Genomic DNA, 22286 nt, shown 5'->3' on the forward strand with positions numbered 1-22286 from the left:
GATCCCCCTCGACGCCCAGTGGTCCCCCCATCCAACCTCTCTCCGAGTTTCGACCAAGCGCTTCTCCTGGAGATCTGTAGCTAGCCGAGCCGTCAAGCTTCTGATCTCCAGTTAGCGACCGGCTGTACAACCTGATTTTCGCGCCGTCGACTTTCCGTTTCCACTGCATTCCCGCCCGCGAAGCCACCTTGCCTGCGACCGCGCCGCGCGCTGTACTGCGAACATGAGCAAAATGTGGGAAGTCGATCCTGAAACCAGGAGCAAGGTGAGCCATTCCTACCCGAATGGCACCGGACTGCTGCTGACGCTGAACCCAGCTCCTGGAGATCCAGAAGGAGAACGGCAACAATTCGTGCGTCGACTGCAACGCCCCGAGCCCTCAATGGGTACGTCACGTCACCCTTCAGCGTGCGCGGTCGCTGACATGCAATCATCCAGGCGTCGCCTAAGTTCGGCATCTTCATGTGCCTGAACTGCTCCGGCATCCACCGCGGCCTCGGCGTGCACATCTCCTTCATTCGCAGCATAACCATGGACGCTTTCAAGGGAGCCGAGCTCGAGCGCATGAAGAACGGCGGCAACAAGCCTTGGCAGGACTTCTTCACCAACCACCAGTCCAACCAGCTCGAAGGCCGCACCTTCGACGACTGCACCATCAACGAGAGATACGACAGCGAGGCGGGCGAGGAGTGGAAAGAGCGGCTGACGGCCAAGGTCGAGGGCAAGGAGTACGTGCCGCAGCCCAAGGAGAAGAAGACGCCGGTGAAGAAGGCGGCGGCAGCGCCGCTCAGCGGAAGCAGGGCTGGCAGCAGGGCCGGCACGCCCGTCTCGCGCAACGAGCTGGAGGGCTTCGCGCCAGGTCGCACCGGCTCGCCCAGCTTGGGCACGGCGTCGCTGTCCAAGAAGCAGCAGAACGAGGCCTACTTCGCACGCATGGGCGCCGAGAATGCGAACAGACCGGATGACCTGCCGCCCAACCAGGGCGGAAAGTACGCCGGTTTCGGCAGCGACCCATTTCCACAGCAACAGCAGCAGGGCAGCATCCCGGGCTTGGATGATTTCCAGAAAGACCCCGTGGGCGCTTTGACGAAAGGGTTTGGCTGGTTCAGCACCACGGTGCAGAAGACGGCGAAGACAGGGTACGATGGCTGGGTCAAGCCCGGCATGGAGAACGTACGTCCCCAATTGTCAAGCTCTCAGGGCTGCGACTGACACACGAGTAGCTATCCAAGGCAGACATTGCAGCGCAAGCACGCTCCGCCGCCATGACCATCGGACAGACGGCGCAATCGGCCGGCAAGAACGCTGCCGATTCGTTCAACCGCTTCGTCGAGGGCGACGACACGCTCGCGCCGCGCAACGGAAACGCAAAGAAGGCCGGGCCGGACGAGGAGCACAAGGACTTCTGGGACTCGTTCGGCGCAGCGCCCCAGGGCCCTCCGGCGGAGAAGAAGGGCTTCTGGGATGAATTCGCGTCGGCGGGAGAGCAGACCACAAGCAAACCGAAGCCGACGAGCGTCGGGACCGCGGCAATGAAGAAGGGAGGAAGCGGCAGCGCACCGGCGGCGAAGAAGGAGGACGACGGATGGGGCGATTGGTAGTAGTTTTATTTGCACTGGGTCTATATGTGGGAATGCGCCGGGCGCGTAATGGGTTTCCTTGATGCCGAGAGGGGTTGTCAGTGGAACGGGCGGGTCTTTAGTACCGGACGATTCTTCAGGGGAGCAAACGGCGCACTGTAGAAATACGCGTTTTCTAGAAGAGCAATACCAGGCGCTACTGTTTTGATTGAGGCTTTTAGGTCCGACTGTCGCAGCGGCGCCATGTGAATCGCTGCCGTCCCGGGATTCCCCCACACCCTCGCTGAGCCGAGCTCGGCTTCGGTTAGAAGAGCTTCAGCATCCCAAGCTCCAACTCACCACCACCACGACTCACCACCAACCTTGGGCTCAAACATCGCCGGGAACGACCGTCCGACATCTCGCATACCCGCATTTCCGTCCCACCACCATGGCTTCGAATCTCCGCATCCTGGTCCCCGTCAAGCGCGTCATTGACTATGCCGTACGTCGTCATCCTCCGAACTATGATTGCACACCCCTCCATACCCCGCTGTGCAGAGGCTAATTGCTGCTCTCGTCAACAGGTCAAGCCACGCATCAACAAGGCACAGACTGCCGTCGAGACAGCCGGCGTCAAGCACAGCATGAACCCCTTCGACGAACTCTCGGTCGAGGAAGCAGTACGCCTGCGCGAGCGCAAGGCGCAGCCGGTAGAGGAAATCGTCGCGTGGAGCGCGGGGCCGGCGAAGGCACAGGATGTGCTGCGCACGGCGATGGCCATGGGCGCCGACCGCAGCGTGCACGTCCAGACGGCCGACGGGCCTGCGGGCGAGCTGGAGCCGCTGGGAGTCGCCAAGATGCTGCAGAAGGCCGTCGAGGAGGAGAAGAGCAACCTCGTCATCCTCGGCAAGCAGAGCATCGACGACGACGCCAACCAGACGGGCCAGATGCTGGCCGGCCTGCTCGGCTGGGCCCAGGCCACCCAGGCCTCCAAGGTCGAGATCAAGGACGACGTCTGCACCGTCACTCGCGAGGTTGACGGCGGCGTCGAGACGCTCCGCGCCAAGCTGCCCATGGTCATCACCACCGACCTGCGCCTCAACGAGCCGCGCTACGCTAGCTTGCCGAACATCATGAAGGCCAAGAAGAAGCCACTAGTTAAGAAGGCCCTCGAGGACTACGGTGTTGATATCAAGGCCCGTCTGAAGACAGTCAAGGTTGCCGAGCCCGCGCAGAGACAGGGCGGCCAGAAGGTTGAGGATGTCGACGGCATGATCGCCAAGCTCAAGGAGCTGGGTGCTTTGTAAAGGCGAAAGGGACAAAGAAAAACGGAATACACGGACAGAATGGGGGGTGACGAACATCGGACTCGCACGTTAGAAAAAGACTTGATTCTACACCGGGACGAAAAATAGGTACGGGATATGGATGGGATATCGAAAAGGCCTTCAATCTGGATCGGCCGGTGGAAGAGAGATATCTGTATTGTATGTACATAGCCGGTATGGACTTTTTCTTTTCTTCTTCGGATGTCTTCTGCACACCTCTTCGAGCGAGACTAACGAGGTTGTACTTTCCAAAAGTATGACAGAAGGGCTGTCACCGGCCCCACGGCCTATTCAACCTCGTCAGACATGGTACAGCCACAATGCATTACCAAACCATACGAGCCTCCGCAGCCATCTTCAAGCATGTAAGCTCGTTCTGTGGTCAAATGTTCGGATATGGCTGCGACTTTAAAGACCACAGGATCTTGTAGACGCCAGCTTCAACTTCCACGTCAGTCGAGTGTAATATCTTACAGATTTTATTCACGTCCATTCACATACAAGAACGGACTACAGATACAATCATAAATGCACATAAATGAACCCCTCTCTACATTCGAACGCTTTGGCACTCTTTACCAGTTTACAGAATCCACAAGATTCGGGCCAGTAACGCTCGTATAACCAGGCAATATCGATAGAGTTCCGTCAGTGGAATACACACTTGGCCATTCTTGACTGATGTAGCCCTAGATTACAGAAGATGTCGAAGTATGCATCTTAGGTGGGAGCGTGGCAGAGCTGTGTTTTAAGAATATGTTACATTAGTCATATTTGTTCCGTACTGGGACAGGTTTCAAGCTTATACTATCTTTCTCATGCCAACATATGGATTGGAGCGAGACGGTCTTTGACAGCTGCTTTGGAGCAAGTCATCGTAGTTGAACTCAAGTATGACCAGAAATAAATTCTCGATCGTAAAGCTTTCATCGCTAACCGCTACGTCACGCACCAAGCAGGCCTCTTGCAGGGGGGAATTGCAGCCGACGGCTAGCGTGAATTTATCTTTCGTCCATGCCGTGGGTAGTTGAGGCTATCGTCCGGACGTGGATGTATAATCATAAATTCTACATTTGCATCCGGATGATAGCTCCAGCTACCCATACATGTTCTTTTTCTTTTCTTTTTTTTTAAAAAAAAAAAAAACAAAGAACAACCGAGGCACACTTACGCTATGTTCTATGGTTATGCTATTCTTCATGCTAGCCATCGGCTGCAGTACCCCTCTATATGGCAAACGAGTTCTAGAATGAGGTCCGAATAAGAGTTCAATTTAGGCTATACAGAACACACATCTTGCGTCCGCCGTGTCGACAGTCAGTGAGATGTTCTGACTGTTCATGTGTTAACTGCTACATCTTCATATATATAGAGTAAGATCTAGAATAGTCTGTTTTTGAGATGTGGCGTGGGAAGTGTACCGTGGGCGTCCTTGTTTTTTTTTTTTTTTTTTTGGCTGGTGGCTGCGAATATGAGAAAGAACTGCACAAATAGCGAACATTGAAAGCCAAAGGGAACGTTATCAGCGCCACATGCCAAGCTTAACGTGGCAAATTATCTTAATACAATTTTCTTTGAGAGAATGCAACAAACCATTTCCTTTTTCTGATAGTATAAAGATTTCTTGCAGCCCTCGCTTTCTTTCTCCCTCTATAATTACACTAATATATCAATCTACCCGTATATACTTTTCGCGGGAATGAAGCCAGCTGAACACATATTTACTACTAACCATGCAACTCAATAATACTATTTTCCTCATCCTCAGTGCCGCAATCCTTGCGCTCGCCGCCCCTCAGTTCGTCGGGAATATGCCGACAACCTCCCCTCTCACCTCCACATCCGGCCTCGGCCCTGCCTATCCAGTCGAAGGCGGCTCCAATATCTCGCCCTCGCTCGTCAGCGACGGTACGAATATCAACCTTGAAGCGCGCGGCTATCCTGCACGGCGCGTCCGCTACTGCCAGCATCTCAACGGCAGAGGCGCGTGCCTCAATCAAGACTTGGATAACAAGAGGTGCTACAACTTCCTGGGGTGGTGGGACAACCAAGTCAGTTCCATCTACATCAACCCGGGTCTCAAGTGCACAATATATGCCGAAAAGGCCTGCAAGGGCCGCAAGGTCGAGTTCAAGGCGCCTGGGATCACAGATTTGCAGAGCGTAGGGATTAATGACCAGGCGAGCTCTATCTACTGTTCTCATTAAAGCAACGCACTTCGATGGACGTCCTATGCTATGGGTTTGCGTGAGAGGCAGTGCGACAACCGGAGTGAGAAGGACTGATTGGAGGTTTTTTTTTGTCCTTTATTTTATTTCCTAAAAAAGCATTTGGATAGCATACAAGCGCGCAGATCAGGATTAGGAGTACCAGGAACTCAATTGAATAGGCAGTACCGAAGTCCACCGCTCTCTGCCGATGCTATTGGGGTAAAGCTTGACTGAATGACTGAACAGCCAAGCCGCGCACGAGCAGGCAAGCTTTCAGAAGGCACCAAGTAGAAAGCAGACAGACATATAAGATACTAATATAATAACCATGCAGCAATGTGTAGCCACTGACCAGCGTGTAACATGCATCATCTTTTGACTGCTTCGACTTTCCTCAACTGCGGCAGAATCGCGGGGGTTTGACTTGTCGGCTAGAAAAGACGGTAGCGAGCACACGATGCGTCCGAGGCCCGATCCTGCCGTACCCACACAGCATGGAAGAAGTAGGCTCGTCGGCCTGAGGACATTGTCACTTCTCTACATTCCAGGGCGGAATTGTTGTACGGATAATTTCAAAACAAGCGAAACTGTTGATCACAACTTGGGGGTGTGGCGCAACGGTAGCGGTAAGTTTTCAATCATTCGACAATAGCAAAATATCCAACATACTAATTCCCTTCATAGCGTCAGATTCCAGATCCAATCTTGGAGTATCCTGAAGGCTGTGCGTTCAAATCGCACCATCCTCATCTTTTTTGCACTTTTTTTTTTCCCTGTCTGTCTTTTGAGTGCCTTGTGGGGTGTAAATGACTCTGCCTCCGCAGTGCCTGGGTGGAGACGATTGGGTCTGGACTCGGGCGGGCCGTTAGTTCTTCAGCCGACCGGTGGGAAGCCGGAACCTGCTCAATGTTTTGCCGACAAGTACTCGTAAGGAGTCACTTCTGGTATTTCCTCAACCTGTTCCCCACCTGGTGGAAACACGACAAAAATCCAAGGCGGACGGATGCTCAGGGGAGGACAGGATGTTGAAGTATGACGGCTTGCTGCAAAGAGGGTTGGTTCAGCACTTGAGGGGTTGAGAGATGAAGAGGACTGCTCAAACCTGATCATCCATGTACTGGATTGCTGGAGGCATGATGGCCCTCCAGAGATCTTTCCCGTGTGACTAAGCGAGATGCTGACTGACCTGCCATGCCGACGTGGGAACAACAGCTTGTCCCGTGTCAACAGCTTGCGGTTCGAAACTCGCATTGAAAATACATTATAATATTCATTTTTGATAGGATAGTAGTAGAAGCTGCAAGCAAATCGACATGAACAACACTCGGTATGTCCTGCTGACTCGCACAATCCTTTGCCTTATTTATCAGCCACCCCCGCCGTACCTCCGCAATAAACCATCACCTCTCCCGTCCTCCTTCTGCTCAGTGCTTGGACAGACTCTGCGCCCTCCCTGTCGACGTCAGATGCAGATCACACCTGCAGCACGAAGCCTTGGGTATCCGACCGTATCCGCAACGACTTTGGAGGACCCTGGTTTCGGAAGACAAGAAGACTTGTTGACGAAGATCGGGTGGCCTGATGTCCGGTTTCGCGCACGAGTCAATCTCAAGTATTGGTTTCAGCACAATACTGTCACAGCAGAAAAGAAAGACCGGTCAAGAGCCAAAAAAGATGTGCGGCACAGCGGGGGCAGGGGAACAAGGAACGGGGCTGTGTGCCGGGGGGCGAAAAGGTAGAGTGTGTTGTGCTAAAGGCAATATTGATTGCCAAGGATGGCGTTACGACGACGCAGAGTCAGGGTCTATTGTGACATATGTTAATCGCTATTCAGTTAGCGGTACAGGTACACACTATAGTGGCCGGTCTGCTATAGTCGCTACCCGAGGTGAAACGAGAAACGGCGTGGATAGCGAGAAAGCAGGGCAACAAGTGCCGCGCAACGAATGAGGATAAGTCATCCACCGCCAGGGACCAGCGCCTCAATTTCCGGGTACCACACCACTGGAACGTCAGTGATAGGCTCCAAAGTCGGGGCGTTGGGTAAGGGACCAGAGACGGCTGCTGCGGTGCCGTGTCGGGCCAGAAGGCACGGATCGTCGATGCGTCGTCCTATACATGCTTTTTGGCTGCTCGGATTCTGTGCGAAGGGTCCAGCGGTAATGACGGTGCGGAGCGAGCCATAGCGTCGACGCGCACGGGGAGAGAGGGCGCGTGATTGACGTGTGCGGTTCGGATAACGTAAACAGGCAAGGCGATAGCTCGTGGCGAGCGGGAGCACGCGCAGGGGGCACCGCGGAGAGAGGAATCCAACAAGACAGAGCCCCCAGATCTCTCATCAGCTGAACAGGCTCCACCGGCAGCGCGCGCGAATCATTCCTGCCGTGGTGCCTGATGATTGCCGCGACTCACGGGAGGGAAAAAACGCGCAATCCGTCCGCACGTCGCATCAGCGTCGGACCGGTCAAGAAAAGAAACAGATTAAGGTTGGCTCTCTTTTCGCACCAAGCTTTTCGCGCTTGTCGTCGACCTCGCCTGCTTCAGGCATCCAGCTCCGCGGCGGATGGCAGCGAGTCGGGGCGACAGGGAACGTCGTTTCATCGGCAGCGGGCATTGAAATGTGCTGTCGCTCCGAATGGAGATCGGCGCGGTCGGGACTGAAGGCTGCAAAGCCACAGCGGTCGACGTTGGTGTGAAGTGGAGGCAGGCGGTGAGGCCACGGAGGAACTGTACCTTTTTAGCCTGCATCCATGCTCCGAAACGCATAGCAGCCGATCGCCAGTCGCCCGCGGAACGCTTCCTGTTCTGCCGCCAAAAAGTGGGCCACTGTTCCGACACTGCAGAATATGCGTCGTCAATCATCCTGACGCCCGATTTGGAACCTGCCAGAGTCATGAGCCAATCTTATCTCCTCTTGCATACCCAGCTTCCCGTATCGATACGCTTCCCGCGCTCCTTTCTGGCTATTCTGTCTCTTTAAGCGGGCGGGGTTACGCGCACCTCACTCGCCCGTCCCTTCAGCAGCTTCCTCTCACACACAACCGCAGTCTCATCAGCCGATGTCCTGTGTCTCATGTTCCTGTCTCAGCCTGCCGGGCCCCGCAGCTTTCTAGAAGAATGCGAAACGTTGCATTTCCTTGCTTTTGAGCCTGTACCATGCTCCGCTGCGGGGGGACGCTCGCTCCGTTGATTGGTGCTGTCTGATGTGACATCAGACAAGGCTGTGTACACGTGCATCTGTGCCAATAGCTGCCGTGTGCGAGGTTGCTACGCGTGACGCGCAAAAGAATCGACTTGTGCATTGTGTGTAACCGTCGAGCAAGCGAAAGGCTTATATCGACATTTCCGTACGGAGACAGATGGGGAATCCAAAGACAAAGGAAAAGAAAAACATAGGAGATGAGTGACAGGAAGAAGTTGAAGGTGCAGCAGAGGACGTGCGTGACGACCTGTCCGCAAAACGCGTGGTATCTACCCAACAAAATCGCAACAAAAGCGCCGTCCATTCCCGGTTCCACAACCCGTCCGCTCCCAAGATCGCCAAATGAGCATAACAAATCCACCGGGGAGAAGCGAAAGGAATAATGAGGTATGTGCTGAGCTCGATAGGAAAAAATACGAAGAAGAAACATCTCGCCAAGACCAGGCTCAGCATACAGGAGAACATTGATCACCACCTCTCCTGCCCCTATTCCTCCCAGAACATAGCCCTTCGTGACATGTCAAATGAACACCGGGTATACTAAACTTCCCAATCCGAGGAGTTGCGCCAAGAAAAGTCAGGAAAAAAAAGAGAGACCTCCGTACTTTTAATATCGTATGGTGGTACATGCAACGAATCAAATAACTCGTGTCAAGTCGTCAGAAGTAGCGAAAAACAGGGTATTAGTACGGTGACCGCGCTCTTAATTCTCCTCCATAAGAGCCTCGTCACCCGCCTCGCGCCATTCGCGAGAACGCTCGGAAAGTCGCTTGACTCCTGAAATGCGGTCCGCCCAGAGCGACTCGGCCGGCGTCCGGAACGTGTACCCTCGCTGCGAACTAATCGTCCCGATCGATTGCAGCACCGCCTTGCGAGAGTCCCGCCCAAACACGGCCGGGTGGTTGATCCACTCGAGCGACGATTCGAGCTCAGCGTCCAGCGCGAACATAGCGTTGGGATCAATGCCAGCAGCCGGCGTAAGAAGCGTTTCGGGATTAGGAGAAGGAGTACGGGGCCGAGGCGGAGTCTCGCTGATAGGGGACGGTAGTGATGGTGCTTCAGACCCAGACCCAGGGTTGCTGGGAAGGGCCGTCGATGGTGGCGGTCCAGGCGGCGGCGGCAGTGGTGGCAACCCGCCCTTGGCAAGTCCCTTGAGGATACTCCTAGTTTCACTAAGGAGGTGGTGGGCACGCTCGTGCTGGCCGCGAGAGACAAGTGTAAGTGCCCTAGTCAACATGTCCGAAGTAAGCAGCTCCATTCTCCGCTGCACGACCGACGGATGCGGCGGAATAGGCGGCGTCATGGGTCGGTTCTTGGAGCTCCGGTTCCTGGAGGGAAGCATCGTAATGGCCAGAAGAGACGGTCGTGGCAGATGGGAAAGCGTGCCCTCACGAATGATGTCGCCATAGGTGAGATCGGCTTGGAGCAAGGGGACCTCTTCAACACTCATGCTGCGTGAATCATCCTGGTCCAGTGGCCCCCCAAGGGCTTCCAGCCCGGAAACGATGGTCTCCCACGGGTCTTGAGGTAACTGCTCAGGTGAGCCAGCGTCTGGAGTAATCGCCAATTGAACGAGGATATCTGAATTGACCGATTAGCTTTTTTTTTTTCTTCTTCTCGGATTGACGTTGAATGTGTACTCACCTCTCTTATCACCAAAGCGAAGGTCCCCGAGAGACGCTTCGGCGTCTCTACCGGTTGCCCGCTTGGTGATCTGCAGGGCCCCGCTGATCTTTACAAATTTTGCCGGCGAACCCTCGGGCAGCCTCAGCTTGAGCTTTACGTTTTGGTGTGAAGTGGTCTGCAAAGAGCCAAGCGAGCCGGCCACACATTCACGGAGCATCATCCAGTCCTTGACATAGGTATACGACGCCTTGGTGCGCGTCGATAGTTCGATCATCGTATCCGGCTTGTGGGTCAAGCCTAAGCCGAACGAGTGGATGGTAACCCTGAAAAGTTGCAGTCAGCACCAGTCCATATATGGAGTGGCCGGAATGAAGATCAACGTACTTAGCGGCTTCGGCCCGCGACACCACGAAATCAACGCTTTCCGCGTCAGAAGTCGACGAGTCGGAAATGAGTAAAATACTCGACAGCGGATTCGTTGACCTGCGCTGCATGAGCAGATCCATGGCAACATTGGCTCCCTCAACCACGTCTGCGCGCAAGCTCTTCTGGCCGACCGGTCGGATCGAGTCGAGAACCTTTGGCCAGCCAGGCCAAGCCTTCGTCGTCATACCGACAAGCGGAACACCTCCTCCACTAGACCCGAAAGTGACCAAACCCATCCTGTCTCTTTCTCCGAGGCTGGAAACCAGAAACCGCAGAGTGTCTCTCAAGAGAGAAATCTTTAGACCCTGCATCGACGAGGAGACCGGAATGACGACGACAAGGTCAATGGGAACGTGAAATGATGAAACTGGTCGTCCGTCGCTGGCGCCCACGCGAGAGCTGGAGTATTCCGTGGGGGCCGTCATGGTTGATCTTGCTCCAGCGTAGGAATGAACAGATGACACCCTCTTTGTGGACCTATAATCCTCCTCGTCGGTGCCAGAATTGTCCTGGTCCACATCTTGCATGCGCATCGGCGGCTCCGAATGAATGTCCATGAGAGCCCGTTTCCACAGGTCAAGTTGCCTGAGGTCGCGGAAGAGAAGGTGGAAGGAGGGGAGCTCAGCAACCGAAAGACTCAGGGTCAGGACTCCCTCGTCGGCGGAAGTGTCAACGTGCTTCAAGTGCTTCTTGATCAGGATCGAGCCCTTCAGAGTACACTTGGGCCTCTTGCTCATTGTTGTTTCGGCACCATCCCACTGGGACATTTGCTGGTGCTGGTGGCTGGACTTCTTTTCCTTGACGCAGATCAGCATGTCGGAAAACAGGTAGCACTCCAAATCCTGCCATGATTGCCGGTCCTTGCCGACGCGGATGTGGCCAAACAAGCGAAGTTTGCCAAACCTGCACGTGTTAGTGTGTTGATGCGATTGCGCAAGAGGGGAGTCTAAAAATACCTGGAGAAATCCAGTCCGTGCCAATTGTCCACCCGTGCGTGAAGCTCGTCGGTTGCCTCGTCGAGCACGTCTGGGTTCATGTAGATGTTTTCGAAAATGCGCGACGGGGCGGGCGACTTGGAGCGGCCAGTGCGCTCCTCGCCTTGCATAGATGGCGCAGGCGGGACGCCGCGAATGTCGTCGGGATCGGCCCTCCATTTTCCCTCGGGAACCTCGACCGTCACGAGGCAGGTCAGGCTCTGCTGCTGGCGCGATCTGCTGACGGTGGGGAACTCGCTGCGGACGGTGACGGTTGGTGGAGGAATGGGATTCTTCACGGGAGCGCGGGGGCTCAGCGTGGATTCCATGGAATGCAGGTCGTAGTCGTGCCGCCGGCCAGTCGGGTCGTATGCGTGGTCTCCAGATGATGCAACCCCGGTAGCGCCACTGTCGCTCCTTGCATGCGCACGCGACTGCGACCTCATGTCCGACCTCGCATCCCGGCTGTGTGTGCTGTGGTGGCTGCTGTCGCGAGCACGCACGTCGCGAGTGTCGTGGGTCGAAACGGACGGGCGACGGTCCTGTTGGAAGGACGGCGGCTCGTGGTGGGCGGGCTGCGGGTCCCATGGGGTGGGCGTGTTGGAGACGCTTCGTGTGGCGCTCTGCGGCTCGCTGGGTTGCACCGAACGCACGATGGTGCTCAACTTCTCTGGTCGCAGTCAGCATACAATATCCGGGGCGCGCAGGCGAGGGGCACGCACCAAGGTCCAGGACGTTGCCGCCTCGGCTGGTGTCGAGAGCCAATGGGGCGTTGCATGTCGGGCAGTACTGCGACTCAAACTCGCGGATGTACTCCCAGAAGCAGGCCTCGTGGGAAACATGGCCGCACGAGAGCTGCAGGATGCGCTCGCCGCGCAGAGTGTGCTCGAGGGGCTCCTCGCACACAGCGCACTCGCTGCCGATGAAGGTGCGGTCCCGGCGCGTGCGGTTGCGCTCGATGTCCAAAATGCCGGCCATGCCTCGAGAGGAATGCGGGAGGTCCTGCGAGCGCGCTGAAGCAGAGGCCGCGGCCGATTTAACGGGACCAGATGACACGGAGTCCGCGCGCGAGCGTGCGGTTGGCGTGACGCTCGAGCGGGCACCAGTGTCGACGGATTGGCGGGATGAGCGCGAGCGCGAGCGCAGACCTATGCGAGACAAGTACTGGTGAGCCATGGGGGTTGTTGGGTTGAGACAGGCCGTGGGGCGGGCGGCGAGGGGGAATTACTGCTGTCGTCGGCCGCCGGCGGAAAGTCGACGGCGTTGGGCTGGGCTTTGCTGATTTGGCTTTGGTCCTAGGTCTGGCTTACAGATAGATTCTTCTCTCTCTTGCGACGAAAGATGGCGGGTCGGGAGGTGGCCAGACGATCACCGTCCTTCGACATGGAACTAATGAATGTGCACTTGGCTGTCGCTTCCTCAGTGCCGTTTCAGCATCTGGGCTCCGGGCGCGGTGATCGATGTGGGCACGGCGTGCTGGGGAGCAGGGACTCTGTTGCAGCAGCTCCACCCGCGGCAGCGGTGGTGCGTCGGACAATGCGCAATAAAAGAGGCCTTGGGCGAAGCCGGCCGTCCGCGCGCACTAAATGGCTGCATCTCCAGGCCGTGGGGAGTGCTGCAGTAGCCGCTGCCGAACGCCAGAGCTAGGCGGGCGGGCAGCGAACCAGCCGCGGAGAGATTGCCTGTCTGTGCCTGGCTCAGCGCGTGGTGTGGCGCGCAATGCGGATTTGGCCGAGCATCCATGCCGCCGCGCCCCTGGCAGCCCGGGGGGCATCGAGCGCGCTGCCTAGGGGCGCTGCTCTCCTCCTCTCTCCAGACATCAAGATCATCATCTCGCTCGCGCAGATCAAACCGCCTCGACCGCGGCCTGGAGCAGCTGTGCAGCCGCCGCCGCCCGCGCATCGTCATCGCCCGCCTCGCACAGCGCCGCGCAGAGCCATCTCGCATGCTGCTGCAGCCCGTCTGCATCATGCCGCGCCACCCCGTCTTCACGCCTGCGCGTGCCGCTAGCCCGCGGTGATCACTGCGAGCGGATCCGGCCCTCTGCTCGAGCCCGCGAGCAAGGATCGCCTTGCCATCTGGATTCTTAGCCCGCATTAGCCCCCAGCTGCCCGCCTTATCAACGGCTGAGTTCCTGCTGCTCGACGACGATGCTGCCTGTGCCGCCCCGTCAGAGCTAGCCAGCCGCCGGCCTCACCCTCTCGTCCACGGCTCTGGTGCCACAGCCACGCTGCTAAATGCTTCTAGAATTCCCGTCGAAGCCCCCTACGGCTCGCGGCGAGCAGAACCCGGACACCACGTTTTTTTCCTGCGCGAGCCGTCGCCTAACCCAGGATCCTCTCCCAATGGGCCTCCTTGCGGGTGCCGCGTGCGTCCCGCGCTTTGAGAACGGTGCTACCCGGGAGCAGGAACCTCCAACGGCGTCGTGTTACGCAGCAAGCCCAGGCTCCGACGCTCACTGCGCCAGCGACATGGTGGGGCGCGGCCATAGCCTCCTATCCCGACAAGCTTTTTGGCCTGCGGCTCGGTCGAGAAAAGGCTACTCGCAAAAAAACCCCCGATTCACGTCCGCATGAAAGTGTGACGAGATGCATTCGTACCCAATACGGCAGTCCGGCTGCCACGCTGTGGTGATTTGCCCCGCTAAAGACCCTTCTGACCGCAGCTGGGCCGCAACTGCTAACAAAAGATCACCAGCCCCTTGATAAATGTTGGGCCGGCTTTGTTGCGTCCATCATTCCTATTCTGCCATGGCAGGGGGGGGGGGGCTATCTCTCGCAAGACGCGGGACCGGGTAGGCCAACTTTCAGCCTCAGACACGCCACTCTTGCTCTCGCAAACACCTCCTAGCGCTACAAGCGGCGGTCCGGGCAGATGACAGCGCCAATACGGAATAGGACGGCGGCGGTCCTGCTTTGCCCCATCCCGGTATGGACTCTAACGCCGTGGCTCGAACTATGGCACCACTGACCTGGATTTTCTGCACTGCTGTCTTCGGCTCACTACCCGCTTCCCACGTGTGAAAATGGCCCGATGCTCTGTAGCAACTTGCCTCCAGAGCCGTGACTTGGCAGTACAGCTGCAGGCTGGAGAGCAACCTCGTGCGCCAGCTTACCAGGAATTGTGCCGATCAGCAACATCTGGGTACACAGCAAGCGTCGCTTACTGCGATTTGCGCCACGGATTCGCGAATCTACCCGGAGCGATCTCCTCTGCATTGCCTCCAGCCTTCGGCGATGCCATCGAGATGCCGCTCCAAGCGGGCAAATAAGATGTATGACTCGGACTTGTGCCACATCTGTAGCGTCCCTGCAAGCCACGGCTGATTCTTCGCGTGGCCAGTCCTCGGTAGTCTCAGACACGTCTAACCGCATGAGACCAGAGTCTCCCTTTTGCTAGACTGCTTTCCGTACTAAGTAGTGCATTCAATACGAGCGATTCGACAGCTAGCAGAGCGCCGCCTCAGCCTCCACACGGCACAACAATCACAAGGGGAAACGCCTGCACCCGCTGACGAACTACTGGAGCACAGACAGACCCGCATCTACTCCACGTGGCCACCAAGACCCTTTACTGCCTTCTGGCTAGCTTATTACTCACTGCAGTCCGTCCTACGTTTAAATCCTTCGCAGTGGCGATCACCTTGCTAGAAGAATTACGACCATTGCAAGCCTTCCGCGGCCTATTTCAGACCGTTAATTATGGCTGATTGGGATTTTCCCATGTCATAATCCGAGGACACTGTGTGTGTGCCTGGTCGGGTGCATCGTGCCCCATCGGCAGACTGTCATTTCGCGGCCAGTGAGCTACAAGGACTTCGTGTTTCCTAAGCGTGCTCCTTGCTGCGCTCGACCTGACTACGGGGAGATTGGGAGCCTCCTGGCAATTGGCCTGTTTCAAAGTTCGAATATAAACTCACATCTCCCTTTTTTTTCTCTGGCGCGTATTCAAGTATTCGGGTTGGATTTAGCAAAGCAAAAGTTTTTGCCGTCTTATGCAAGATGTGCGACAGGCTGACATCATCTAGTCCTATTAGGGCTTGTAGTACTGAGGGAAGTACTGTTGGGATTTTTCGGGAGGGATGAGACGTAGTGTTCCAGGGCTCTGGCGTGCTCAAGACGTCACAGGGGATTAAGAATGCTGACTGCACTAAACTCGGCTATCAAGTGGCGCGCGATCGCCAGGCACTTAGATGCTTCCATGGCAACACTTGCAGGATGGCGCTTTTAACCGCGCAGCATCTACGCTTGGATGCGGGTTCTTCTTTCACGGCGTATGAATCGAAAATACTCTTAAAATATCGAATGGTTCGCGCTGATGATCGTCGACGTCCGGCACATCAGTGATCGTCAGAGGGCGAGCCACCCCGCATTCGCATTCCGTGTCCTATGAAAGTAGCAGCTCACTTTACCGTAGTCTAAGATAGTGGAGGGGCGGACAACCGCACCAAGGATCAACCCCGCTCCCACTCTACGGTTCTTCACCAGCACGGGCCCGGGGCACACAGGCCTTGGGTTTGTTAGCATGGTGATGCTGGATGTTGCGCAGGCTGTTTCGAGCACAGGTGTACCACGGCCGCTTCCTCCAGGAACGGGTGCCGGGTGTACGTACGATCTTTGCGACATTGCATGTTACCCTGCGTCGAACTTCAAATCCTCTCCCTCAGATAGACGTGTCGGGTCCCCACACCCGGTTTCGATAGAGCCATGGCTGCTGCAGAATGCACCCCTTTGACGTTGTTCTCGAAAGGTCGACGAAACAATGTGGAGAATATCGAAAATGATTCACAAGGCTGAAGGGTTGTTTGAGGTATATTGCAGTGAACAGTAAGCTTCTGGTCTGGGACAACAGAAGCGACGAGATAAACGGAGGGCAGAAGCTTCTTCGACCCATGATCCTGTTCCATTGTACCTCAATGGAGCGTAGACATCTGCTGATGGGCCACGCCTTCGTTATTGGGTCTCGTAGTTGCTAGATCTCTCAGCTTGCCCGTTCAAAAATTCCTAACCGACATGACGGATGCAGCAGAGAGGAGTGGACAGCTCTGTGATGTTTTTGGAGAACCATGATGGGAGCTATGTGTGGGGGCAAATTGCGAGGGGAGGCCCTAAGGCAGCTAACTGAAGCCACACAGCGCCCTTGAACGCTCATCGCAGGTGCAACGTGCCAGGATAACGTTGCGGGCATTGAAAGGTGCAGCACACGAGTAGGTCAGGGTCAGGAACAGCCGCAGCATTCCTTTGGACATGGATGAAGAGGCGCTTTGGGCACGACCAGGCTGCCAGCACTCCCAAATCGAGCATACTCCTAGCGGCTTTGGAGCGCCGGGACGAAGGGGCTTAGGGAAAAAAAAAAGCTTGCTTAGGACCGAATGCCTCCGTGCTCGAGGCTGATGAGATTGACAGCGAGCTATGGTTAAGTGGTCGTGGCAGGTGAAATTGGCGGGCCGGTGGTTGGCTCGCGGCGAACGCGCGTTCCTAGGCATAGCCATCTCCTATTTCCTCGTGCAGGGTGATTGGCCTGGTCGCTGAAACGGCCAGGGAAGATGCCGGCACACGTCATACTGTAGAGGGCTCGTAAGTAAGCTCAGCCTTTGCGGAGATCTCTGGACAGTGCATACGCGAGCGAGAGGCAAGCGGACACACCGATATTGCAACGCGCCGGGCGCATGACGACAAAAAGGAGAGCAATCAGGGGCGGGCCAAAGAAGGAGGACCGAACTTTCCCCAAGTGTGGCGTGTTGGACCTCGTGGCCGGCGGCCGTGGTGGCGAGGGGCGGCCAGTGCGGCCACAACTTATGCGGCTGGCGGAAGCTCCGGCTCGCCCGCTTCCGTGGCCCTGGGAGAAGGCATTGTCCTACGCTGACTCTCTCTGCGACCCTAAAATGACCTCGCCGCAAGCATGGCCGACTCAAGCAACACAGCAGCCTCCGCGCCCCAGTTCGTGCGCGCGTGTCGGAGCTGCGCGGTAGCCAAGACGAAATGCGTCCCCGTTGCCGGCGCCGCAAGCAGCGACTGCGAACGGTGATTACTTCGCCGCCGTGTCCCGTCTCCATTGGCTGACCCTGACCAGCTGCCACCGCCTCAAGCGCGTCTGTGTGCGAGACGCCCCGAGCCAGCGGAAGAGAAAGCCGCCCACTGCCAAGTACGTGGCGATCCTTTTTCCTTTTCCCAGCCACGGCCCTCATGTTGGCCCATGGGGCCATGCGGCTCCGACCTAGCATTCCGCCTGTCTCTGCACCCATACCGGCCCTCCTTTTTCTAATCCCCCGAGTCTGATCAATCGCCCGCGGCTGCGGTCGTCCTCCCGGCGTGGCGGTCACGCGAGTCGCTTTGCTCGATCCGCACCGGGATGAGGGCCCACCTTTCACCACCAAGTCTATGGAAGGGGAAAGAGAGTTGACCATGGGCTAGGAATGCGCGACTGGAGCAGAAGCTGGACCAGCTCGTGACGCTTCTGGCAAGCAACCCGCCGGGCCAGGGCCGCGCCCATCAGTCGTCCTCGTCGACGACGCCTGAACGCCCGCAACACACTCCCAGCACTACCAACACCGCTCCCTCTGAACCCAGTGAAAGTGCCCAGACGCGCCCGAGACCAAGCTCTCCGCCAATATCGGGCGAAAGAGGAGCCTTCAGTGCCCGTCCGGTCCTGGTACCATGCGACCCTTCGGAACTCGAACCCGATGATGCCAGGACTGCAGAATGCCTGTTTAATTATCGGACTTACATGTCCAAGTACTTTCCCTTCGTCATCATTCCCGCGGATGCCACAGTCCAGACTCTGCGTGACACCAAGCCGTTCCTGCTCAAGGCAATCGTCGTCGTGGCCTCCATCCAGGACCTGGCTAAGCAGAGAGCGCTTGGGCATGCCTTGATGGGCGAGCTCACAACGCAACTGTTGGTTCAGGGTAGAAGAAGCGTCGACTTGCTGCAGGGAATCCTGGTCTGGCTGGCTTGGTACGTCCTCCCGCTCTCTGTGCCACCGCGCCCCTGTCGTGCGTCCCGGTTCTCGTGAAACGGCCCTTGCAGCATCTGCAGTGCTGATACCCGGATGCACAGGTATCACGTCCACTTTTTTACTAACCCGCAAACAACCAATCTATTGCAGCTTGCCGTAGGCTTGGTCATCGATCTCGGCTTGAAGCGGGGCGCGCGCGCTTATGGATCGGAGAGGCTTGAAAGAGGTATCACACGGAGCGCTCATGGAGAGCTCGCCAATTCCGAGCTGCACACATCAGATGAGCGGCGCGCTCTGCTCGGTTGCTTCTACTTGTCTACCATGTGCGCCCCTACACCTGATGGTGCTCGCCGGCCCTTACACTGACTTGTTATCCAGTGTAGCCCAGTGGGCCAAGCGGTACGACTCGCTGCGGTACAGCGCCCAATTCGCTGATGTTTGCCGCTACCTGGAAGAAGCCGAAGAGTACCCATCGGATCGGTACCTCGTATATCTCGTGCGCCTGCAGTGTATTGTCCAGCGCATTGAGCGGAAAGTGCCCATTGATGACTTCACGGCTGACACCATGATTCCGATCGCCATGTTTGTAAAGGCACTGCATGGTGAGCTCAACGATTTCAAAAAATCCCTTCCTGCGGATCTTGCAGATCATCGTAAGTACGAGGCCCAGTCATAGACTGCCCGGCCAACAAGTCTGACACGTCGGCTGCTTCAGCTACAATGTGGCTGCATTACTACAGCGCGGAAATATACCTGTACGAGATCAGCCTGAGTTCTCTCCCAAGTACGACCCAATACGGCGACTATACTTACCGTCGGCTGGAAATGCTCAACGCCTGCATGCATGCCGCCCGGGCCTTCATCGATACGTACCACCAGATCCCGCCGTCGCACTACATCAACATGCCCTTCATGCACTTCGCGCAACTCACAAGCACCATCATCGCCCTATCAAAGCTAACCCGCCTCGAGTGCCCGGGTTGGGACCAGGCGTACGCTCAGGAGTTCATCGACTTTGGTGGCATCATGATGAAGACGTCAGCGCGTTACGAGGAAGCGCGCACTGTGGCAGAGGTGCCTGTTGCCGACAATCCGCTCTTCACGTTCTTCGCACGTAAACTGCGCTTTATCAAGGCTTGGAATGAAGCAAAGCAGAAAGGAACGGAGCAGGCACTCGAGGCCAGGGAGGATAGCCGCCGCGCAAAGGCCGCAAAGGCAGCAGAAGCGGCGACGGCGAGTGGTTCAGGCACCCCGGCGGCCCCTGTGTCTGGGGCTGCAGGTAAGAGTGATGGTGCGAGTCTGAACGTCAATATAGGTGGCGAGCCGATGCAACTAGAGCACATCGGCCAGGATGACATTTTCGAGCAACTTGACCCAACCTTCTGGCAAGAGTGGGCAACGGGGGATCTGACCATGTGGGATGCTGATGCTATGCAGCAATCCTGCAATTGGAGCTTCGAGGGGATGGGTGGAGGATATCAGTGATCAGTATGGCGTCTCGCCCGTAAGGTTTGTCTAGAGCATGAGCCCAATGGAGTTTGATGCATAAAAGCAATTGGGGAATAAAGTTGGCCTTCGCCAAAGAGTAGTGTACAGAGGGGTATTGCAACCGAATATAGTATGGCCCTGGAATAAGGAACTATGCCTTGACTTTCTTCTGAAAAAAAAAGACAATATTTGGGTAGATCAAATCCTACATCACGTCCTGATGATAGCTTCAACCACCCATAACATGAGCGAAAATCAACTTCACGCTAGCTTTCGGCTGCGACACTCTTTTCACCCTCTTTCTGTAACCTAAATTTAGAACAATAGAAAACCAATGGTACCATCGTCCTCCCTTACTTTCTCTTCGCTTCACCCTCGTCGGGCATCTCCCCTACTGTAATCCAAATTCGTAAGGTTTAAGAAGAGGGGGCTTCAGTTTGAGGATAATTGGATGGTTGGCGATTTGGGCCTGTGGACGGACAAGGTTTTCCAATAAACTGACTAGAAGCTTCAAGTGGGCCCAACCAGCCAAGATGAAACGCTCAATTTTTATACACCTGCTTTTGTGCGAGGAATCCGAGGTATCTACTCACCCCCAAAACGCCACCCATGACCATTACCATTTATTGGAATACCGACAATTGTGTTCACTTCCTCAAGAACCCCCCACCAATCTTCTTCCTCTCTAGTCCACCAAAAGAACCTTTCTTTCCCTCTTTCATTTTCCTGCCCTGTAGCCACGTATCCCTGACACTCCGGCTTCCAGAAGTCGAAACCTTGGGCGGCAAGAACTTGTTGCCCTTCTCCAAAACCCGCACCTTGACCGGACCCTTCTTGACATCCTTTGCCGGCTTCTCATCCAAAAACTTCAGGTGGTTGTTCACCTTTTCCTTCCTGGCCGTAGAATTGGCTTCGGCGGATTCATCCCCGGACTCTGGGGTGGCCGGACGAACCTCTGGTGCAGCGGCAAGGAGATCGTCGGGAAGAAGAGCGGGGAGGTTGTGGAGGTCGTAAGTGGGCTTGGAGGGCTTGAGGATAGCAGATGGGTCTGAGGCCTGAATGGTGGCGCTGGAAGCAACATCGGCCGGGATCTCCTTGGGTACTTGCTCTTGTTTGCGTTTCTTTGCGGCAATGGCCTGTTCGCGGAGGCGGGCCTCACGCTCCTGGCGCTTGCGCTTGGTTTCGGCTTCTTGCCTGTGAATTGTCAGCACTGTGCTTTCCGACAAAGAGATATCTCTGGTATATTTACCTCTCAACAGCCTTTGCAGCTTCCTCTTCAGCTGCGCGAGCCTGGTCACGGGCACTGCTGGCTGTAAGCGCCTCTGGAGCCTCATCATCGCTATCTTCTTCCTCTTGTTCAGCAGTGGAGGATGGCACTTCCTCTTCCGCAGGCTCAGCAACAGGTTCGGGAATGGCGGGGGGGTCCTCGCTGCCGAAGCGGATATGTGTGCTCGTAGAAGCAGAAGGTTTGGACTCATCGTTCTCCATGGCGGCGAGGTCGGGCGCATTCGCCTTCGGGGTTGCTTCTTCGCTTTCGTCCTCGACTGTCTGCGAAGAGGCCAACTTCGAAGGCTTCGAAGGAGTTGATCTCGGAGCACGCACGCGGGGCTTTGGTGTCACCGATGGTGGAGGACAAGGGCAAGCAGCACCACGGAGCCCGGGACGCAGATTGGTAGCCGGCGTGGCGTAGACAGACGGGGTGTCCTCTCCTGCTGGCGTGCCGTACACCGACTCGTCGTCTTTGGGCGTGTCTGTTGGTGTTTCCAGTCCACTCTCTTGGCTTGAATCGGCGCTCTTCGGCTGGCGGGAGCGAGTGCTGCGTCGCACAGGCGTAGAAACAGATGCTGCCAAGTCTGGCGTGCTTCGAGAGGAATCCGAGTCCTTCGCCAGATCGAGCTTGGGTGTGTCTTCCTGGCTGCTCTGCTCGTCGGCGGAAGCGGACCTCCTCTTCTTGGTGTTCCGAGTGGGAGTCGAGGCAGCAGAGTCGTCAATGAACCTTTTGCGGGCGGACCGAGTCACGGAGCCAATCTGCGGGCTCTGGGTATCGGCGCCGCGTCGGGTGGTGACCATTGTGGGCGACTGCTCGCGATCGGGGTCTGTGGAGAGACTGCGGACGGAGGCGGCGGAGGGAGAGCGAGACAGCAGGGCGCGAGCGTTGTCGAGGACGCGCGAGAACATAGACGGCCTTGCTCTTATACAATGCAGGCGCGAAAAAGTTCCCATACGCGCGGATCAGCGGGCGGTGAAGGACCGGCCCGGAAGAACCGCGGGCCCGGCGCGCAGCTGCCCGTCCCGTCAGGTCGCCCGCGTTTCGAGAGCTCTCTGCCGCGCCATAATCTTTACAATGCTTTCACAGCAGCTTCCACGCCGCATTGCCCGACCGGCAATTGCGTGGCCTCTCTCCGGAAATAATGTGTGCATCTTGTGCCGCTCCGCGAATGTCTTTCAGCGACACTATGCCAAGCCTGCGCCGGCGAGAGCACCTTCTACCAGGCGCGACCAATGGCGCAACA

At 56.6% G+C, this 22286-nt stretch overlaps 6 protein-coding genes across 6 annotated transcripts; 4 read left to right on the forward strand and 2 right to left on the reverse strand.

Annotated features, from left to right (window-relative positions):
• Nucleotides 1–232: 232 nt before the first annotated feature.
• On the forward strand, nt 233–1601 carry LTHEOB_6873 (Arf GTPAse activating protein; the record flags this gene model as incomplete). Its single annotated transcript, XM_035516176.1, has 4 exons — nt 233–265; nt 318–386; nt 439–1173; nt 1224–1601. 4 exons carry the CDS (start codon nt 233–235, stop codon nt 1599–1601), a joined length of 1215 nt encoding a protein of 404 aa, XP_035371840.1.
• Nucleotides 1602–2010: 409 nt separating this feature from the next.
• Nucleotides 2011–2869, forward strand: LTHEOB_6874 (Electron transfer flavoprotein beta-subunit; the record flags this gene model as incomplete). The annotated part of the gene is made up of 2 exons (XM_035516177.1): nt 2011–2064; nt 2147–2869. The coding sequence occupies 2 exons, from the start codon at nt 2011–2013 to the stop codon at nt 2867–2869; spliced, it is 777 nt and encodes a 258-aa protein (XP_035371841.1).
• Nucleotides 2870–4701: 1832 nt separating this feature from the next.
• Nucleotides 4702–5097, forward strand: LTHEOB_6875 (Beta/gamma crystallin; the record flags this gene model as incomplete). The annotated part of the gene is made up of 1 exon (XM_035516178.1): nt 4702–5097. One exon carries the CDS (start codon nt 4702–4704, stop codon nt 5095–5097), a length of 396 nt encoding a protein of 131 aa, XP_035371842.1.
• Nucleotides 5098–9005: 3908 nt separating this feature from the next.
• LTHEOB_6876 (Von Willebrand factor type A) lies at nt 9006–12504 on the reverse strand (the record flags this gene model as incomplete). The annotated part of the gene is made up of 5 exons (XM_035516179.1): nt 9006–9883; nt 9947–10251; nt 10313–11257; nt 11311–11998; nt 12051–12504. The coding sequence occupies 5 exons, from the start codon at nt 12502–12504 to the stop codon at nt 9006–9008; spliced, it is 3270 nt and encodes a 1089-aa protein (XP_035371843.1).
• A 4725-nt stretch (nt 12505–17229) lies between these two features.
• Nucleotides 17230–19770, forward strand: LTHEOB_6877 (tRNA processing endoribonuclease; the record flags this gene model as incomplete). The annotated part of the gene is made up of 7 exons (XM_035516180.1): nt 17230–17351; nt 17401–17472; nt 17742–18284; nt 18387–18511; nt 18566–18608; nt 18664–18938; nt 19001–19770. 7 exons carry the CDS (start codon nt 17230–17232, stop codon nt 19768–19770), a joined length of 1950 nt encoding a protein of 649 aa, XP_035371844.1.
• A 650-nt stretch (nt 19771–20420) lies between these two features.
• LTHEOB_6878 (U3 snoRNA associated) lies at nt 20421–21843 on the reverse strand (the record flags this gene model as incomplete). The annotated part of the gene is made up of 3 exons (XM_035516181.1): nt 20421–20967; nt 21023–21321; nt 21376–21843. The coding sequence occupies 3 exons, from the start codon at nt 21841–21843 to the stop codon at nt 20421–20423; spliced, it is 1314 nt and encodes a 437-aa protein (XP_035371845.1).
• Between the last annotated feature and the right edge of the window lie 443 nt (nt 21844–22286).

Source organism: Lasiodiplodia theobromae, assembly GCF_012971845.1.
Source record: "Lasiodiplodia theobromae strain AM2As chromosome Unknown scaffold_20, whole genome shotgun sequence".
NCBI classification, from domain to species: Eukaryota; Fungi; Ascomycota; class Dothideomycetes; order Botryosphaeriales; family Botryosphaeriaceae; genus Lasiodiplodia; species Lasiodiplodia theobromae.